General features: G+C 40.1%; 1 protein-coding gene across 2 annotated transcripts in view; it reads right to left on the reverse strand.

The window, feature by feature from the left end:
• Positions 1–2,022: 2,022 nt before the first annotated feature.
• Positions 2,023–20,300, reverse strand: part of LOC104924855 (neurocan core protein) — a 42,655-nt gene continuing 24,377 nt past the window's right edge. For both annotated transcript variants that reach the window (XM_019262054.2, XM_019262055.2), the window contains exons 12-20: positions 17,092–18,276; positions 13,235–13,351; positions 8,483–8,596; positions 6,500–6,551; positions 6,174–6,280; positions 5,714–5,796; positions 4,754–4,898; positions 3,520–3,702; positions 2,023–2,837 (exon numbers count right to left, since the gene is read on the reverse strand). In XM_019262054.2, coding sequence (XP_019117599.1) covers positions 2,719–2,837; positions 3,520–3,702; positions 4,754–4,898; positions 5,714–5,796; positions 6,174–6,280; positions 6,500–6,551; positions 8,483–8,596; positions 13,235–13,351; positions 17,092–18,276 — 2,105 coding nt within the window. In that variant the 3' untranslated portion in view covers positions 2,023–2,718. The remainder of the gene's footprint in view (positions 2,838–3,519; positions 3,703–4,753; positions 4,899–5,713; positions 5,797–6,173; positions 6,281–6,499; positions 6,552–8,482; positions 8,597–13,234; positions 13,352–17,091; positions 18,277–20,300) is intronic.

Here is a 20,300-nt window from a genome sequence, read left to right on the forward strand (position 1 = left end):
TTAAAAAAAAAGGATATAGATGATTTGTGCTAAACAGGTAACAGTGATTAAACTAGTTATTTTAATGTATGGACAGTATCTGTGAGTGGCCTATGTAGTAGTTTCCTGGTTTAACAGGATTATGTCTTCAGATGTCAATATTGTCTCCAGTCGGTGATGTCATGGCACCCTACCTGTGGTGAAACGTTGGCCCAGTTAGCTCTGCTGTCAGACTGATAAGAGGTGAACCCTGGATGTAAGTGAACTGTCACACACAACAGCCGCACAAATGATCACATGACACGTTGGTCAACTGTCTGGGGCCTGGACTGTTATCGCCTTCTGTGTGAAAAGCGTCATTTTGACAGGGTGACGCAAAAGTGTCCTCACATGAATATACCAAAAAAAATGGGGATGCAGAGGTCATATCATGTGGGGAAATTTGTGAAACGCAGGTCATATTTTTATAATTTATGGTAAACATTTTAGGAGGTGGACACATTTGTTTTAGAGATTTGTGTTCTGAAAGTAACAAGCAAGGCCAAGAAAAGTTGAGAAAATAAATATAACACTAATTTTCTCACTAGAATTTATTTCTAAAATCATACTCTTTCAGTTTAGCTAAAAAAAAATAGACAACTGTCTAAGGACTATGTTAATTTTTATGATCAAATTTTGGTAAAAATCAAACCATAATTTACCTCAAGAAAAGTGATGTTGATGATGAACTGTTTCTCTCTCTCTCTCTCTCTCTCTCTCTCTCTCTCTCGCTCTCCCTCTGGGTTTATTAACTTTTCTGGCAAACACAATCTGTCCCACTCACCTGGTGGGTCATCCTTCTCTCTTTTAAAATATTCTGCTCACAGACACAACAAAGATGAAAAAATTGCCTTGTGAGACCCAACCGGAGAAAACTATTGCTCGCCGTGTAGAGTGCAAAATAAAGTGAGCAGCAAAGCTGAGAAAAGTAAAGCCAAAATAAAGGCTTTCGATTGACTTTCATCTGCTGGGGTACCAAGGTGACACACAGAAACAATCTCTAAGGACAACAGCACTTTCCTGTCAAAGACTAATGGATTATGGGGTCTGTACACACTACAGTCAAAGTCCACAGCCATTGTGCCAGCTCTATGTGAGGCTGTACTTATAGGCACAGTGGTGCTTTGAGCTAAATGCTCACAATAACATGCTGATGTCTAGCAGGTATAATCTTTAACATGTTCACCATCTTAGTTTATGCTAACAATTGCTAGTTTTATGCCAATTTATCCAGATATTTCAGGCAAAGCTGCAAATGTAAACCTCATGGTGGTGCTATCGTAAAAGTAAGGCTTCATCCTCTGATCATCATGAACGTCTCTGTATCTTTACAACTTATACAATAGTTAGGTCTAGTCTAGACCAAGTGAAGTGAAGCCTATGTGGAAGTGCCAAAAACTGCAGTTCCTCAAACGGCCTTTTGAGGCTGGCTACAGAACGAGTCTCCATATTAAAATGCCCAACTTCACAGCAGAAATAAAAAAAGTTAAAAAAAAGTATTTAAAAAAAAAACAGCAACAACCGAATCAGAAATTTTGTTGTTCATTTTTTCACTTTATTAAGAATGGAACACAACAGCAGGACAAAAAGTCATAAGAACACCAAAAAAGTGAATGACTGATCAAATATCAAAGGGACCAAAGGACATTCTACCCATCATGTAAATATAGCCGTGCAAAGATTGAAAGTGTTTAGCATTTCAGATACAATCAAGTGGTTATCTTGAAAAAGTATTGTATATTCCTGTCCACACTATCTATGTCAATGGGACATATTCATTAGCTGAGAGTACTTATGGGGATGGGAGGGGATCTATTTGATTGGACAAGGTCCAGCTATTGATCGATGATCAGCCAATAACAAACACCACAATATTTACAATACAGAGATTAGAGGTGATCAAATGATAAATTTAGTTTATTGTTGAGTTGGACTTATATACTGGCATAGAAAAATGATGTTACATCGGCTCTCTGAAGTATAAGTAAAAAAAAGAAAGAAAGCATATTCACTAGCAATTGATTCATAATAAATAGTAACATAACACCAAAACACTGCAAATATTAGAAAAAAAGCATGTAAGTAGAATAAAACAGATCAGCTAGTCAGGCGCTCTATGGAAAAAGTAACAGCTACAGTACACATACAAAAAGCTCAGAGTTACCAGGGACTGAATGCTATCTTGCATCAATTACATCTGTGCTTTGTAAACAGAATACTAGGGTGAGAGTCATTTTTCATGTGGAACAAGCAAACCTTTACATAAAAAAGTGACTCAGCACTTTTCTAAGTTTCTCTCTGACATGCATACGCTCACACACGCTCACACACTGCTGTCAGTGTGACAGGCCGAGAGAGACGGTTTTAGTTCATAGACAGGAGGCGGATTTACTGAGATGTTAGGGAGGCGGGGCATTAACAACAGTTAGTGTGTTACAGTTAGTGTTCGCATGGACCTCAGGTTAAAGGAAGCAGGATGAAGACAAAAAGAAGCATCAAAACACCCTAAATCAAGAGACAGGGTAGATGTGTGTAGATAAACTGTATGTTAGAGTAAGAAAACCTTATTCATCAGGAGGAATAAAGCTAAACAGAGCATGGTTAGAAGCAAGGAAAGGAAATCTGGGGTGATGTGAACTACTGTCTGTCTTTATGGGCCATGGTTAGCACCTAGGCATTGCAGATATTGTATTATTTGGTTCAGTAGTAGCTGTGTGGGTCCTCTCTGGCCTTGTGTCCGTCTCCTCCGTGTCTCCTGTGGTTGCGGCGTTCGTGGCGCTGATTGTGGTGGTGGCGTCGGTACCGGTGTGATCGCCGGGCTAAAAAAGTGGATTGGGTTTCATGTTATACATATACTGTAGGAAATAGATACACACCACCACTGTTTTTCTTTGCACTTCAACATCTTTGTTACTTGACACAGGAATATTTTAAGGGACTTTAAATTTGCATTTAAAGTATAACTTTAAGTACTAACACAAACATAATATAAGCCTATATAATGGCATAGAGAATTTATCCGCAGGCTCTGGGGGGATTTTTTAATGTCTTCATTTATAGAAAGATGACAGGAAATTAACTGAGAGGTTGTCATTTTTATATTCAACAAATATCTAAACTCTGACTATAAACAGAAATGTTGCAGTTCATGGTTGCCCCTCTTTATTAGTGTCCTAATTTTTGGCCAAGGGGACACAACTAGTTTGGACTGTTTATTTTGAGTTGATTGTAGTTCAGTGACTGAAATACATGATGCACATGATGAAATGAGTCTCAGAGGACCTTTAATTAGTCTATAAATATGTAACCAGGAAACCCCCCAAAAAAGAGAAAAACAATGACAGCCTGATGGAAGGTTAAAGGTCATCAGGATAGTCAAAAAATTATTACAATTGATTAAAAAAAAGTGATTACACCAAAAAAATAATAGTTTGTTAACTAATTAAATGAAGTGCAGAGTGATTTTCCTTCATCATCCAGTCAGTTGGCTCTCACACTCACACTTTGTGCAGATGATCCTGGGTCTCTCCCAGCTCCCGTCGGCCCGGCAGCGGGCAGTGGGGATGTGACGCTGGAAGAAGCCTTCAGAGCACTGGTAGCGGACCACTGCATGGATGTCATAGTGTGACCTCCGCCGACCTATCAAATGGGCGTTCTCCACTGCAGGCGGGGTCCCACACAACACTGCACAGGAAATAATACAATTAAGCCATCAGATAAATCATACATATGAAGGTTGGCATATATCCAGTATCTATTTCATTCTATTTCTATTTCTGGTGCCAAACGTCCAAATCTATGACCCCTCCATGATGAAATACTTGGTATAATCATGTCAGCGTCCTTTTATTATGTATCTGTTGGGTACAAATACAATAATCGACAGCAAAAGAGACCCATATTAGCATCTTTGCTGTCCATATTATTAGATTTTGACCAAATTCAATTTCCAATGCACAATACTGCAGGTGTGTTTTGCCTCTAGATGGCAGCCTTGTTTCTAGTAGAGCTGTGGTGAGGCCAGAAGGAGGTCTCTGCAGTAGACAGGGAGTACAGCCAAACCACTGATCCATGAGACCACAGCCAGACAACAAACACTCTCCAACTACTTAATCTTTTTCTCCACGTCCTCCTCCATCTTTCTCCTAACTTTCCTAACTCTTCCTGACCATCATCTGTTTCTTCAGCATGTTCCCCATCTTTAACCTTCCTTGTGTCCTACAAAATCTCACTGCTGCTTTCACATTTAGGTTCAGGTGTGGCAAAATGGCTTAATGGAATTTCAGATCATATTTGTGTGAACAAGGCAGTAATTGGCAATAACAGCAACTACTGCCGTCTCTCTCCTTGGGGAGATCAAGATTGATATTGCTCTCAGAAATCAATACACAATTTTCACTTAAGTTTGTGTTCATCATCAACTTTTGGAGCATTTGATGCCGTGACCTTTAAATGGAGAAAAAGTGCAAGTGATGCAAAACAGCTGATGAAGTATGACCAACCACTGACACTTTGTGAAAAAGAAATCTTTTCTGCATAAAGATCTCAAGCACTCATGATGATCACTGATGACTAACAGGTGGCCAGCTGGTCAGCTATAACACACAAGCAACCAAACTGTATGAAGACAGCAAACGTCCTCTCTCCTCATGAATTGATTAAGCTTGGCTTCGCTGAGATAACGTCCTACTGGGACACTTTTGGTCACAGATTGAGTCCAGCAGAATTTCAGTACCTGTGCCTTTTTTGCAGATGTAGGGCAGGTTGTAGTTGCAGGGCACGTCGTTCCACTTGCCATCCTCATGGGCAATGGTCACCACACAGTCCTCACCACCTGCAAAGAAGTTATCCGGCTGGCTCTCCCTCCAGTTCTCATATACCTGCACGACAGCAAACAACAGGATTCAGCCGCGTTTGCTTTCATTCATCAGCACCGCTGGCTGGGAATCACCAATCTCCTCTGCAAAGACGAACGCTGTTACTTTAGATGAAGAACGTCATTTGTAAAACTGCACAGGAGATTTTGCACATAAATGGAAACACAGTTTTAATTAAAATGATAAAAATATGAACAGCTTTAAAAGGTGCTGAAGACAAATTCCCTCCATCTGTTTCTCACTATGAGGAATAGGGTCCTTTATGAATACTAAATCTTCTGCCAAAGAACCTCTGTCTGATGTGGGTGGAGCTCTGATAGTAACATCACAAACTTTGATCCTCCAATCAGCATTCAGGTACACGAAAATCTGACATATTGTATTTTAATCAATACTGTAGCTGACTTAAAGGAGCAATGTGGAAGATTTGGTGACGACATCTAGCGGTGAAGTTGCTGATTGCAACCGTCTCACCTCACCCTCCTATTTCAAGCATGTAGGATAAACTACAAAAAACTTGTGACACACGCTAAAGGCCCTATCGAGAGCTATCTTAGTTTGTCTGTTCTGGACTACTGTAGAAACATGAGTCTACAGACTGTAGAAGAGCACCCACAGCATCTGTAGATATAAAAGGCTCATTCTAAGCAAACAAAAACACATAATGATTCTTATTTTCAGGCGATTATGCGATGATGAAAACACAGTTCTGAATATTATATTCCATTTCTTTTAATCAGCTTGATTAAAAGAAATGATTTTTTTTCACTTTGGTTGTTGCTTATTGTTATTAAAAATGTAAAAATGTAATAGCTGACCAGATCGTTGCCATCAGTCCACTGAAAGTCCTCCTCAACTGTGCGGTCATTTAGTCCAATCCAGGCATTGTCATGACCCAGACCTGTGAAAAGAACAGAACAACATGACTTACTAGTTAAATAATTTTTGTGAAAACTTTGATATCCAGTAAATATCGACATTTCATACACATTAAAAATCTCTTTTGCACTCTCTCAGTCAATCCCTCTTTTCTATTCCACCATCTTTTTCTCTAGAATTTAATTTCTATTATTTGTTATTTTCTCCCTTATCTTGCTTTGTCTTCCATGTTTTGCATCAGACAGTAAATTAAATCTTTAAATTCAAAACATTTCTATATTTTTTTGTTTCTTTATGTCCAGACCTCACACTGGATTTGTGTCTTTACTTTTGTTAGTACAGTTTTGTTACATGTAGGTTTGACAGAATAAACCCAAACCAACAGAAATACACACGTACCATTGATAAACTCCTGCTCAGTAGTAGAGACGACACTACTGAGGTGGGCACTGTGCTCTCTGCAGTCTTTCTCTGCATCCTCCCAGGTGTGTCTGTGAGTGAAGTACCTGTTGGAGAATGTATTGGAAGTGGATATGAAAAAACACATTTCATATATTATGCAGCCAGACAGGTTTAAATGGTAGAGAGCGCTGCGGTAAGTATATCATGAATAACTCCAGGGTATAAAAGGGTAATGCAGATAGATGAGGCACCTGTGGTTGCAGGTAAATATATTGGGACTCCATTAATTTTAACAGCGCAGACAGTTTTTTTATTATTTCTACCTGTAGCAGTGGCCGTGGAACTTCCTCCAACCGTGCTCGCAGCCTTCTATGTCTGTAATGATTCAGAGAAAAGAGGACAGGAAATGAAGGAAGCTGAAATAATTTCAAGAATTGTGCGTAAGAGTTAAGTGCAGGGACATGAGGTGAGATAAAATAGTCTGTACAAGATGGGAGGAGAGAAGAATCAAGACTAATATATATGACTGTTGCACCTTGAGAAGCCAATTTCATGAACTGTAATTAAACAGGCTCGTTTTCAATTCACAGCACATGTGGCCCTCTCTCTGCATTATTTGTATTCATTAATAACACCAAGGCCCATGGATTCACTTATAACTGCAAAGGTTAGATATTCATTAATTCTCATTAGTTCTATGACTATACACGCAAACACACACACACACACACACACACACACATAAGGAGGACAGCTCTGAAGCTGGTTTTAGTTCTGGAGCTGATGAATCAGCGCTTATGTGCAGTTGTGTGTGTTCAGTGTGTGATATGGGGGATGATTAGTGCCACCTATCACACACACACAAACACACACACACACATGAATCTTGCCTCGTGCTGATGAGACTAGATTGCCTCCTTTTTGTTTTATTACAGGCTGCTTAACCCTGTATTTGTGGATTAATTGCTGGTTTATATTTAGCAACAAAACCATGTTTGTTTCTCAGCTGCCACATCATTTCGACTGTTATTCACTTGCTACTAAACAGGGGGAACCAACTAGCCCTACTCTGTCCAAAGGTAATAAAATCTGCCAACCAGCACCTCTAAAGTTTACTAATTAGTACTTTTATACAAGTAAGCAAATAAGCGTATATCTCAAATTGCACACTATTCAATTAAATTGCATTTAAGAATCATCTTAAAACCAATTTGCTTTTTCTTAATTTTAAACATTTTGTTTTGTAGGTTGTCCACTTAATTCTGTTTGTCTCCTCTTTCTTCATTTCACTTCATCTGACAAAGCACATTTTTTATCTTTTGTTTTGAAAAGAGCCCCATAAATAAAATAAAAAGTCTGTTCGCCTGCTTCGTTTAGATCCAAATTCGTTTTTACCCTGTCAACAGTTACTATATAAAATACAATATGATAAATGTTTATACTTAAAGGTCCCCATGTTGGACCCCTAGTAGCTCTACTGAGCTGAGATGTCATGTGTAAATCTTCACACATTCACAGGTTTCACACTATTTCACTGATCGACAGTTCGTGGCAGCAACGCAGAAATGCGCATGGCACTGCTGCGATAAAAGCACAGAAGACGAAGATTGCAAGCCAGCAAACATCGATATAAACCATGCATGATTTCAATTATTTTAAAGGAGGAAACACATTAAGCATGTTTGTTTGTCTGACCTCTAGGATACTTCAAGGTATAGCGAATGTAAAATCCACAGGAGACCTTTAAACTGCGTACATTATATAATACAGTTACAGCGCTAATCTCTAACAACAAAAACAATATCACCTCAAACACATCAGAACTGTGTTTCTGATTCATATCATCTACCACACAAACATGTGGGTGCGTGCATGTTTGTAGGATGCTGATGAAAGCCATGCAAACGCTACCCTGGAAAATGACATGTATACTCCTGCAGGAGTTTGAGTCAGTATGTGTCACCCTGCAGCCCTGTGACACATACAGATACACTGTGTGATAGCTGCGGAGAGATCCATCTTTGTGATATTGTGTCATGACATATAGCTGTAACAGAGGCTGCACACTGATCAGGATTATTTCCACCAGCACAGTTTGCAACAAAGCTTTGACTGCCAGCATCAGATGACTGGGAAACTTAACACATTCAGCACTGTGGTACCACACACAGAAAAAGTGCAGGATTTGTTGATGTTACACAGTTCAGTGACATTTCCTGTGAACAAAGGCCACATGCTAATTCCCACCTCAGGTAGCTTCAGGACATCATCATTCACGTGTATGCGTGCAGCTTCCTCGCTCTCACCTTTCTCGCACATGTCTCCTCCGTAGCTGGGCAGGCAAAGGCAGAGGAATGAATCAATCTTGTCAATGCAAGTGCCTCCATTTTCACATGGCTCTGAGTGGCAGTCATCTACATCTGTGAAGAAGAAGGAAAAAAGCAGTGAGAGCAGGCGGGTTGCCGATCTCATTAGAGTTCATTTAAACGGATGTATTCTGCTGAATAGATGTTGTTCATAAAAAAAATATGTGGGTGTTTGTTGCCATTCAAGCACTGACATAAAATGAGCTGATCATTAGTCCTGGTTTAGACAGTAAAATGTGTCCATGCTGGTGAGTACAGTACCATTATTCAAACAGGGAGTGAGGAGAATACACACACTAATCCCCTTTACATCCTTTATTTGTCCTCATTCTCTCTCGCAGAGGAGGACACTCTAAAAGCCTTTCAACTGTTATTACATCCTGTTTTATGTATTTACAGAGCTTAAGGTTGACTTGATGTATGTCTAATCTCTTCTTTTGTCTTCTTCATTGTCTCCATTTACAAAAGGCTGCATGAAAGGGAAATAGCAAGCCGTACGTTGCATTGCTTTTCTTTTAAGTACAGGCATAAATTTGGTGGACTAGTCAGCAGAGAGGCTGGGTTCAAGTCCCCATTTTGGCAGCCATCCATTCTGCTGAAGAGGCCTTAAGCAACAGCAGACACCCTACCAGCTTCCGGGCTGCTGTGCTACTGTGCTAACTGTGCTCTCTAACCCCTCTGTGGGGAAAAAAAACACTGCAAGCAACAGGAACATTTCTCTACGGGGATCCATAAAGTATCACTTCATCATAGTAAATGGAGGGCATGTAATTTTCTTTTACCGCTGTGGGGTGATAATACCCCAGAACTGAAGAAATCTATTCAAACTCCCAGCGAGAGAAGCAAAAAAAAAAAAAAAAAAAAGATACTTCTAAGTTTAAACTTGGTGCAAAATAAAGATCTTAACAGTTATTTAGTACCAAGTAAAATGCTGAGCACTGGAAAAAGGTCAGTGGCTGTAAAGAGCTAAATGTGTCAGATCAAACTAGGATGACCTTTAGCCTTATACAAGACTTCACACACTTAGGGTTGGCTACAATTGGACTAAAGTGTGATTTATTAACAAAATATGTTTCAGGGTACGAGTGTGAGACTTTGAATCTTTTTTTTAAAATCTAATTTTCTCAGCTCTAGCTGTATCTTTATTATTTATTTATTTTTGCTGTGGCTTCAAAGTGTTTAAAGTTTGATCTAACTTTAATCTGACAGCAGAGGCTGTTTATATGTTTATAAAAATGGCAGCTCTTTTAAGATGAATGAAGGAAAATTAGGCTGTTTTGGGAACAGATATGGAAACCGAAACCAGAGATTTATGCAAATATGATTTCTTGCTCTTTCAGCGGGCTCAAAGTTGTGATCAATCAAGCAATGTTTGTCTGTAAGATCAAATAGATATTTCAGAGCATAGGTAGTCTGAGAGATTTTCAAACATCACTTTTCTTACTAAAGAAATAACCTTTCATAGCTCGGTTCATCGGTTTAAATAATTTAACGCTACTATGAATGATATGTGTAAACTGTGGCAGATTTATAATTAAATCCATTTTAAAATTACTAAAACTAAGATGGAATTGTACAAAAAATGATGATATAAATCAAGTATTAGTCATTTAAAACATAAAGCTACCAAGCAACACAGCATAACTCTTTGATTCATGTTGTGAGATGATCTAAAAATAATAAAAAATTTAAGCATGGGAAAATTCATCTGAAAATCACATATTACTGTGTTCATCTGAAAATTGCAGAGACTGGAATGTGTGTTTACATTATTTCTTTATTTTCTCAGCAGTGGAGAAAGTGGCCACGCCGGTAATGAGTAGTTACTCAGGTCTCTGACTCTTCCACAAAAATACTTGTTAAGTGGTATAATAATACAGAAGCGTAACATATAATTTAAAAAAAATGTCATATAAATGTGAAATGCCCCCCAGCCCATCGTGACTGGTGTGGCCTCTGGATGTACTAGCTCATAGTTAAACACACACCACCAACTTCCTGTCGCCATTAAAATCAGTTCAGCTCTTTGTTGTTCAATATAAAAAGTCAGATCCTCTCGTCCCTCTCATCCATAATGCAGAGGGGAAGCTGCTCCTCAGAGAGATAATACTGCAAATTCTGCAAATCCATAACAAAGCCTTCCAGCGTACCCACGCATCAGCTGCTGGCTGTCAGTTTGATTGTCTGTCTGCCCGTCTTCTGTGACACTGAACAGAGAGTGAGTATAAAGGTGCTCACAGCGTGACTAGAACTGTGAATACAGATGAGTATGTTACTGTATGTGATTCATTCGGTGATAAGGTGATCACTTCCTTAAGGAATGGCTGCCTAATGAGCATATGTGACGGAATACATTGTGATCTTTAACATCAAAGGTCGCACTTCAAAAGCGTCACCACATTAGGGAGACAGGTTTAGTTTTAAAGTTGGAGGTAGGTGATCACAGGTAGTCTACTATTGGATAATCCAGCAAATTAAAACTCTAAAAAAACAAGGCACTTCAACATAAAAATGATATTTAAAGCAGGCTCTACAAACAAAGAAATTAAAAGCATCGTTATCTTGTTATCATCTCATATTGAACATTATACAACAGTGACTTTTAACTACATGTATCACTCCGCTTCAAAGGTGTTCTAAATATATTTAATTAAGAGTTGCCATCTATCTTAAATTATAACAAACTTTGCTCCACAAAGAAAGAACATTTTTCCTCAAATAACATTTGACAAAAAATATTAACGGTTGTCAGAAGAGGGCGAACAGAAAGAAGTCAGGATACTAAGCTAACACCATAAAGCAACAGAAAATGAAAATGTTGTTTGGCAACAGTGCAGTCCTGGTCCAATTTCAGAACTATTTGTGATCAAATAACCAAACAAATCATAAATCTGTTGTCACTTTTTACAGTAAACTAACACATTTGTTGTATAAAAACAATGTCACATAAGAGGGAGTTATGTTTTACTAAATATCAGCACAGCTGTGATTATTGACCGAATCACAGCCGTGCTGATATTGAGTGCAGCATCACTCCCTCTTATGTGATATTGCTTATTGTGAAGGTTAATGTGGGCGTACAAAGTAAGATTAAGTCAAAATATACTGTCAGAATTAAATATGGATTTATATATAGACTTTAATAATAAAAAAGATAAATAATAAAAGAATAATCCATGGCTGCTTTCCATTTGGCCGTGTGAATGTGCTGCTTGTAATGTGGTGACAAGGACTCAACTTAAATGGAGCAGTTAAGGGGCATGGCATAGAAATGCTGTGATCCTTTGTTGTATGTTACTTCCCTTCTGTCATGTACTGCCGGCTCTACATTATTAACTATGCACAAAAAGGTGAAAATACAAAACAAAAAAATCAGTGCAAGTGACTCATGAGTGACGCAAATTGCAGCGAGTACTTGAGATGTTGTGTTGAATTAAATCTTTTTGCAGCTTTTATGTGTTTTCAGGGACGGCACATTACCTCTCCTATTTGAATCCAGACAACAAGCTGTGTTAAAAAATGTTTTGTTTACAATGCTGTAGGTACATTTACATGCCGCATGAAGCCATCTATTCAAATCGGCATAAGCAACAGCTGCTGTTTGTGCCAAGTACAAATGGAGTGGAAACTGCTCAGAACCAGCTCACTGTGCCTACCCAACAACCACAGGTTCAGCTGTTTGTCTGCAGATGTTTATCCTTGCCTTGAAGTCACGGGATCACATCTGGCTCCCTGATACCTCTACAGCATAATACTGTAGACTCACACGGCTGTGCAGAAGCATAATTCAGACCTGACCTTACAACGCTACAGCCAAACACAAACAGAAACAAACAAAAGGAAAACCAGCATAACAAAAGGGGAGAGGATATTACATTTAGATCAAGAAGAATTGATTAGGGAGATTTTAAATCTAGATACTGATCCTCTTTTGTCTTACAGCTCATGAAGGTCACAGTTGACTTGGTTTAACGTGGCAGCCTGCAGACTGACCTTATCCCTCTTGTAGGATCTTATCTCTAACCACTAAAGGTGTAATCACAAACAACATTAAGCAAAACATCTCGGCCATTGTCTTAGCTGCACAAGCAGGTTATGTTTTCTCTGTTTGTTAGCAGCAAAACATAAAATCCTATGGATGGATTTTTATGAAGTTTGGTGGGTATGTAAAGGCCTCCGGGTCAGGGACAATTGATTTGTTTTTGATTCTGATCCAAATAAGATTTCTGCCATTCAATATTTTTTTGCCATGATGAAACAAGGAGAGACTTTGACTTAATTCCAAAACCTTTAGGTATTTTTCAGGGACAAGAAATCAATTTGGATTCAAATTTCAAGTTAACCACTTTCAGTTACAAGTAGATTTTTTATCTTTTCTATTTGATGCTACTTTAGACAGAAATTTGGTTTAGTAAAGAAGAAAAAAAACATTGCAGTGAAAGCTACCAATAGTTTGACCTTGAGGGACTATTACCATCACCAGACTCGACCCTAACCTTTGACCCGAGCCTCCATTCAACCTCCTCTCTCAATGTGACGGACAGCTTGGCCTTTGACCTGCCAATAGGCTGCTGGAGAGCCTTACATCAATGTGTGCAGATTGTCGCAGGGCTGAGTGTATTATGCCACTGTGTGGAAGCATGTGTGTGTGTGTGTGTGTGGGATGTGTGAGTTTGTGTAAGCATCACTCACCAATCTCACAGTTCTCCCCAGCGTATCCTTGTGGGCAGTAGCAGCTGTAGCCCGTTCCCTGAGGAAGGCACTTTCCTCCGTGCAGACACGGGTTTGTCATGCAGGGCTCCACCTCAACTGAAAAAGACAGACGGGTGGGGGTGGAGGGGGGCGTTTAGGGATTCAAAATAAGGGAGTTAATTAGTGATTCTGTGAAGGATAATGTTTTTTTTTTGTTTGTAAATGTGATTCATGTTGGCGAGGGTATAACAGGTGTCTCTAAGCTCACCGGTTCAATAAAGCTTCAAATATTTATTTCCACATGATCCCATAAAGTTGGATGGCTTAAATACAATTTCCCCTGCCGCTGCTCAGATTTTGAACAAATATAAAATCAATGTGTGACTCAGAAAAAACACGGCACCCCAATTTTCTATCATTGCGGCTCAGCCAAAGCCAGCGGTTATAATACACGCATATCCATTTCACACTCTGTCTCTTTTCAAAGGGATCAGAAGCCAGAGAGCCTCAACCTCGCCATCCACTCACAGCCACAGTTGTCATGGTTACCATATGGAAAGCAAGGCCTTGGCTCACTCCACTGATCGTAGTGGGCAGCGTGAGAACTTCAGACATTAGCCATCCTCAACAGAAACGAGAAGACCTCCCGGCAAGCGACTCGGCCCCGCTATTCACCTACTAAATGTGTGCGTGTGTGTGGTCTCCTTCCACAATTACAAATTTCCATATCAATTGACACACTACCACGTGTTTCTCCCCTGAGTCGCTCATTATAGCAACTTAAGGTCTTTGAAAACCACCACTCGTTCATCCTGGCCGCAAAAGCTCAGCTGTTGGAGTCTTTGTTCTGCCAGCTCTCTCTCTGACACTAAGGACTGCTTAGGAGGAGGGTGGTGTGTGTGTGTGTGTGTGTGTGTGTGTAGGTTTGTGTGTTTGTTTTTACACGGTGCAATGAATGGAAATCAATACCTTGGCTATGATTAGCCTTGAGGCTGATCCTGTCCAATAACTAACCAGAAGCAGACATCTCAAACTCACATCCTCTGAATTATCATCATGCCGGCTGCTGCGTTGAGCAAAATAAATGTTCAGGAACGAAGAAAAAACAAACAAACAAAAAAAATGGATTGAAGGTTTTCTATCACAAATAGTCCTATAGTACAGAGCAAGATTTCTCAATAGCATCAGCTCTATAGATTTATGTCAACTTTTGCGAGCAGATCTGCTCATGGTTTGAATTCTGCTGAAGTCAGGTGCTAAAACCAGCCATGCATTTCATTTAATGTACATCAGTCCAGGCCGAAGTGCACTTTCACCCTCTGCATCAGTCAAGGTCATGGCATGCCTTGACAAATATCAACTGTTATGACAAGCAGATTTACTACAGTGTGTGCGTGTGTGTGCAAGATAAACCTAGTGCGATTGGTCATTCATTAAAGCGAGTGGTGCAGAAAAATCAATAGTCTGTAGAAGGAGGTGACAGAGTGGACTGTCCCTTGCCCTGCACAGTGGCTGACACCACCGGCACAAACAACAATAAGCTGGCAACAGCAAAAATCCAACTAATAAGTTTACAGAGATAGGACAGTAAGGGGATAATACTTTGCAGCGGCATCAATACCTCAAAGTGTTAATCCACACATCACACGTAGCTTTTGCTTCGAGTAATCACAGCTACAGACATGGTGGAGCTATAGTTTACTTTGGAAATATGATTTTTTCGGATAAGAGCATTAGACCTCACAGATGGCGCTGGCATTTCTGTGAAGGCAGGAGAGCACAAAGAGGATAATGGAAAGAAAGAAACCCGCCGCAATTTAAATGTTACAAAAGATGGTGTTATAAATTCTGTTTAAAAGTGGAAAGAAGGTTGATGGCATTGTGTCTTTGTGAATGTGTGTGTTCATGTTTGAGAGCTATGTGCTTTGCTACTGAAGGTCCTTGAATCCAACCTGAGGCATCTCTTTTTTCTGTTTTCGCTCATTGATTGAACTGACTGATGAAGTGCTCCGTGATCCAGTCAGGAGAGAAAATACTGACCACCGCCATGAAACACAACCACAGGGGACTGCACTATAGCAGAGAGTGTGTGTGAGAGAGATGTTAGCTGAAAGTCATTATTCTGGTTCAATCTCCTGCGAGCACCTCTTCTGTTTATGTAGCAAAGATATCATTGTGTGTTTGTGTGTTTATGGCCTTCTGCCTGCATGACTCCAGGGTCTCAGTCAATCAATCAACCCTCATACTGTACACCAGCAGCCCAGATGGTTGCCCCCAGCTTCTTGTCGATACAGTTTACAGCTGTTTTCCATCCGCGTACTCCTCACACCGTGAGCAGGAAGCGCATCGATGCCTGCATTAGACATGAGCCGCTTTCAAAGGGAGTAAAATAAATCACCATAGAAATGTGTGATAGCATGATGCCCGTGGGGCTTTCAAACGCTGGGTGATAGGATGTTTGCAGTATGAGCTCTCATTATCAAGCGAAAAATAAGTAGTAAACCAGGTAGCCAGCCAGGAGCTTCACTGAGATACCGAGCTACAGACTTAATCAACAGATTGTGTATGGTGGCAGGAGCGTGGTCTCTGCTTCTGGTGGGAATAAAAGGTATTCATCGGGGGGAATGCACACTGAATTTTTTTTGAATAAATGTGCCTGTGGCAAGGTCAGGGGAGGAAATGAAAAGGCAGTCTTAAAGGATGGTGATTTTTTTTCGGCCTTCATTTCTACAGACCATGATAACAATGTACCTACCAAAGTAATTTCTGAGACATACAGGCATACTGTGACAAATAAATGCACCACAGCAACAAACAAACTGTCAGAGGATCAGATTATGAATAGTTACACAATCAGATTATAAGATATGTTGGGCAAATTTCTTGAAATTCACTCAAAAGTAACTACATTACTTTACTAATAACTGAACAACATAAGTTATTATTACTCATATTGCTCATCACACTACAGATAGATTGTGTAACCTTTGAGCAGACCACTCCAGGCGCCTTTACACTACATATTGCATTCACAAATACATACACTGATGACAATGGCCATGCATGGAGCTAATCATTCATACATATTCCTATACTGATGATTCAGTGTCTTGCCCAAGGACACTCTGACATCTTGGAGGAGCCGATCATTTGATTAGTGGACAACATCCAGCTCTACCTCCTGAGCCACAGCCACAGGTTCAACATGAATGTCAGTTTACCAGTGGTTAACATTGGCAAGTCAGCTAAGAAGATGCAACATATGAATATGACAATTTTGTATATTAAAGTTCCCAGAAAAAAAACATTTCTTGTCTTGTGGCAAGAGTTAATTGCCTCCCCACTTCCAGAACCAAGCTAACACGTACTGTTTCCACTACATGCACAAAACATAAACTTTCCATCAAACCACTAGAAAAAAGTGGCCACCACAAAAGGGATTATTTAGTGTAATATGTGAAGAGACCACATTATTGTAATATGTCACTGCCCATCACTGGTTATAAACCAGTAGACAGAATATCTGAACCACTTTTTAGAAATAGTCCCTAATGTATCTGATCATCTGACTACTCATGTTTTCCGTCCCATCAGACTTCTTTTTTAGCAATGTTGCGCATTCACAGATCTCAGCAATTAACTGAGTACAATCTTACTATTCCCAATAGTAATAATGTGCAAAATGAAACAAATAAAAACCAAGATGTAATAATCAGAATTATACTCTGAGGATATCAAATTAAAAATGTTTTTTGTGATATAATCTCATAATCATTTTAATTACAGATACATGGGCACATCAAATAAAATAAAGCCAACCAGAATGACAAATGGATGATAAAAACAGACTTGCTAACCTGTTGGGCTGAGAGTAATGGTACTGATGTTGACTCCTCCTTTGTTGCTCTCCTCCTCCATGTTGCCAGGTAACAGAGCCCCCGAGCCCACAGCATGAGACCAGGCAGGCTCCTCCTCATCTGGGGGTCCGGGCAGTAATGGATGATAATCCAGAGAGCTGTTCAGAACTGCTTTCTCCACCGGGACCCAGTTAAGTGATGTCAGGGGGTTAGTAGTGGAGCTGTCCAGTTCGTCTGTGTGAGGAGATGAAGCTGGGTCCCCTGATTCAACAGTTTGAGATGGGGAATGGGAAGGGGCTGATGAGGGTGAGGGTGAGGGTGAGTGGGATGGCGTTTGGGAATTGGATGGTGGTGAGGAAGTGACTGGAGATGGAGAGGAGGAAGATGGAATTGATGGAGATGGGGAGGGAGACTGGGATTCAAACTGAGATTGAGATGGGGATGGTTGAGAAAAGGATGGAGATGCTGACACAGACGTAGTGACGGACGGCAATGGAGATGAGGAGAGGGACTGCGATGGATCTGAAACTGATGGTGATGGTGTTTCTACTGGTGAGGTGGACGGGGATTCAGATGTAGTTAAGTCAGCACTTTCCGACACAGTTGTGGTCATCACTGTGAGCTCCAGAGGACTAGTGGTGGTAGTAGTAGTCGTGGTGGTTGTGGACTGTCCCTTCCTGTGACCCCTCTCTCTAGATCTTTCTCTGGATCTTTCTCTTGGTTTACTTGTTCCAACTGGTCGACGTGAAACTTGTATCTCACCTTTGGCTTCTGCACCAGTGATTTCTCCGCTCCCCTCGTCTTCTGCTTTTCCCTTATCCTCTCCTCTCCCCTTGTCATCTCCTTTGCTTCTGTCCTCCCCTCTGTTCTTCTTCCTGCCTCTGCCGCCTCTACCGCCGGCTCGAGAGGTCACGGTCTCCTCCCTCTTTTCACCTGGTTGGGTGGTGGTCTTCGCTTCAACGCGGACCCAGGTTTCTCCACTGAATGAGGTGATTTCTGCAGCAGAGCTGGAGGCAGTGGACATGTGTGTCTCTGAATTCTTCCAGCTCTTGGTGCTCTCTGTAGTCATAGAGTTACTGGAGGCGGCCAAAGTAGATGCCAAATGAGTGGGTGATTCTTCACTGGCTGGTGTAGAGTTCTCCCTAGAGGGACTGCTGAACCATGAACTACTCCAAGAAAACAAACCTGCAGAGGGCATAAAGCAAAGACAAAGAAAAGAACAAGGGGAGTCAGGAGTGCAATTATTGCAGACAGAGAAAACATAGCAAAAGACAAAGCAGAGAGTGATGAACAAAGTAAAAAGCATCTTATGGATTCTCTCTGCTTTGCCAAGGGGAGACAAAACAAACACTTCTAAGCTGTCTGAGTTATCCGTCAGCTGTTTTTCTCTATCACTGTACCAGCACTGTCTACTCTTCATTATTGTCAGTGCTGGCAAGCGAACCTCTGTGGACTATGAGGAAACACATGAAAAGAAAAGGTCTGAATAGGGCTGAACATTTTCCTCTATAGTATGTTAAATATTATTGTCACAGGAATAAATATAACCAGGGAGCACTATATATAAGAACTGAATAAACGAATGAAAGATATTTTATCATCAAGGTGGTGAGACTGGAGTTATATTGGATTGTTTGCCAATTAGCAGAAGGTGAACTGAGTATGAACATTCATAATGACATGTCATATCACAGTTACCTTAATTATCAGTTTCTAGCTTGTAAATGCCATTTGTGACAACATCCACGCTGTAACTGCAACTAATAAACTGGCATTATTTTCTCAATGCTCAGATATATTTGACCTGATATAGGCGAACAAGTAATGGACTCACATAAACCTACAGTATTCAAAATAATTAACAGTCATCGTTATATGGACAACTATGGAATCACACAACAGTCTTAACCATGTCCAATTATGTCAAGGCTTCATAAGGGAACTACCGAGTGTTGCAGAGAGACAGAAGAGCTCTGCAAAGACCTGAAATATATAAAATAAGCTAATATGGCTCAAAGAAATGTTCAAAATGCATGATGATATATGGCACCAACAGACTGTGGTCTGAAGCTCACTAACATATATTAGTCATGCAGTTTAAATAGATGTGCCATTTCATTTTCATATTTTAAAACAGCCACCAAACAGACAAATAAATGAAGAGACAAAAGACGAGTGAAGGTTGAAAAGCCCCCTGAACACACACACACACACACACACCCACGCACACATAACACAGTCAGACCGAACAGAATGAAACTAAAGACTACTGCAGCCTCACATATTGCCTCAGAATTGAATCAACAACCTTGTAACACAGTTTCAACAAGCACTGAATGGAGATACCTGCCATTTGTAAACCTCTTTCATTTATTTCCACTACATACAGACCTGCTGGGTCGTGAAAGAAGAGCAACACATGTTAATGAGTTGGGTTTCACTCTTTATTTTGAAGGCAACCTCACGTTTTTAACACACAATACTTGTGCCTCATTGTTAATAATCAGCATCCCATACTAAATCTCAACCATGCCTTGGACCTCACAGTTGTGATGTTTGATTAGAAAGATTTCTAAATGATTGAATCTAACCAAACATACAGTGGGGTCCAAAAGTCTGAGACCACTAGTCAAGATACTGCTATTGTGCATTTGTTTTGAATGTTATACTGTTTTTTTTCTCATTAAGCATGATAACATTAGCTTAATTTGAGACTTGAATTTGAAAAGTTCACAAGATCACAGAACGCTTGGCTTTCTCGGTTTAAGTGCCCCCTTAAATGTTTAATGGGGCTGAGGTCAGATGACCATGGAAAGTCCATGACAGTCGGGACCCATTGATCTTCTTTGGTTTTTATGGTATGTTTGGGGTTTTTATCCTGCTGCAGTATGAATCCTCCACAAACACCAGGGGGTGTAGCATGTTTATGAAGAAGGTTGTAGTCAGAAGACACCATGTTTCGCTGAAATCTCAAACTTGGATTCATCAGTAAATAGGACTGTTTCCAGTTATTCACTGTGAAATGTTGGCCCACCCCAAGTGTTTGGCCTTGTTTCCCCTCTTGAGAAATGTTTTAGAAACTGCTACTCATCCTCTGAAACCACTACAAGACAGCCTTCTTTTGACAGTACCTTTGAAGATTGGAGCCTTGTGTTCTTTATTTAGCTAAATCTGTATCTGTGATGGAGCTGCTTTTCTATCTCTCAGGG

This window comes from Larimichthys crocea, chromosome XII (genome assembly GCF_000972845.2).
Source record: "Larimichthys crocea isolate SSNF chromosome XII, L_crocea_2.0, whole genome shotgun sequence".
NCBI classification, from domain to species: Eukaryota; Metazoa; Chordata; class Actinopteri; family Sciaenidae; genus Larimichthys; species Larimichthys crocea.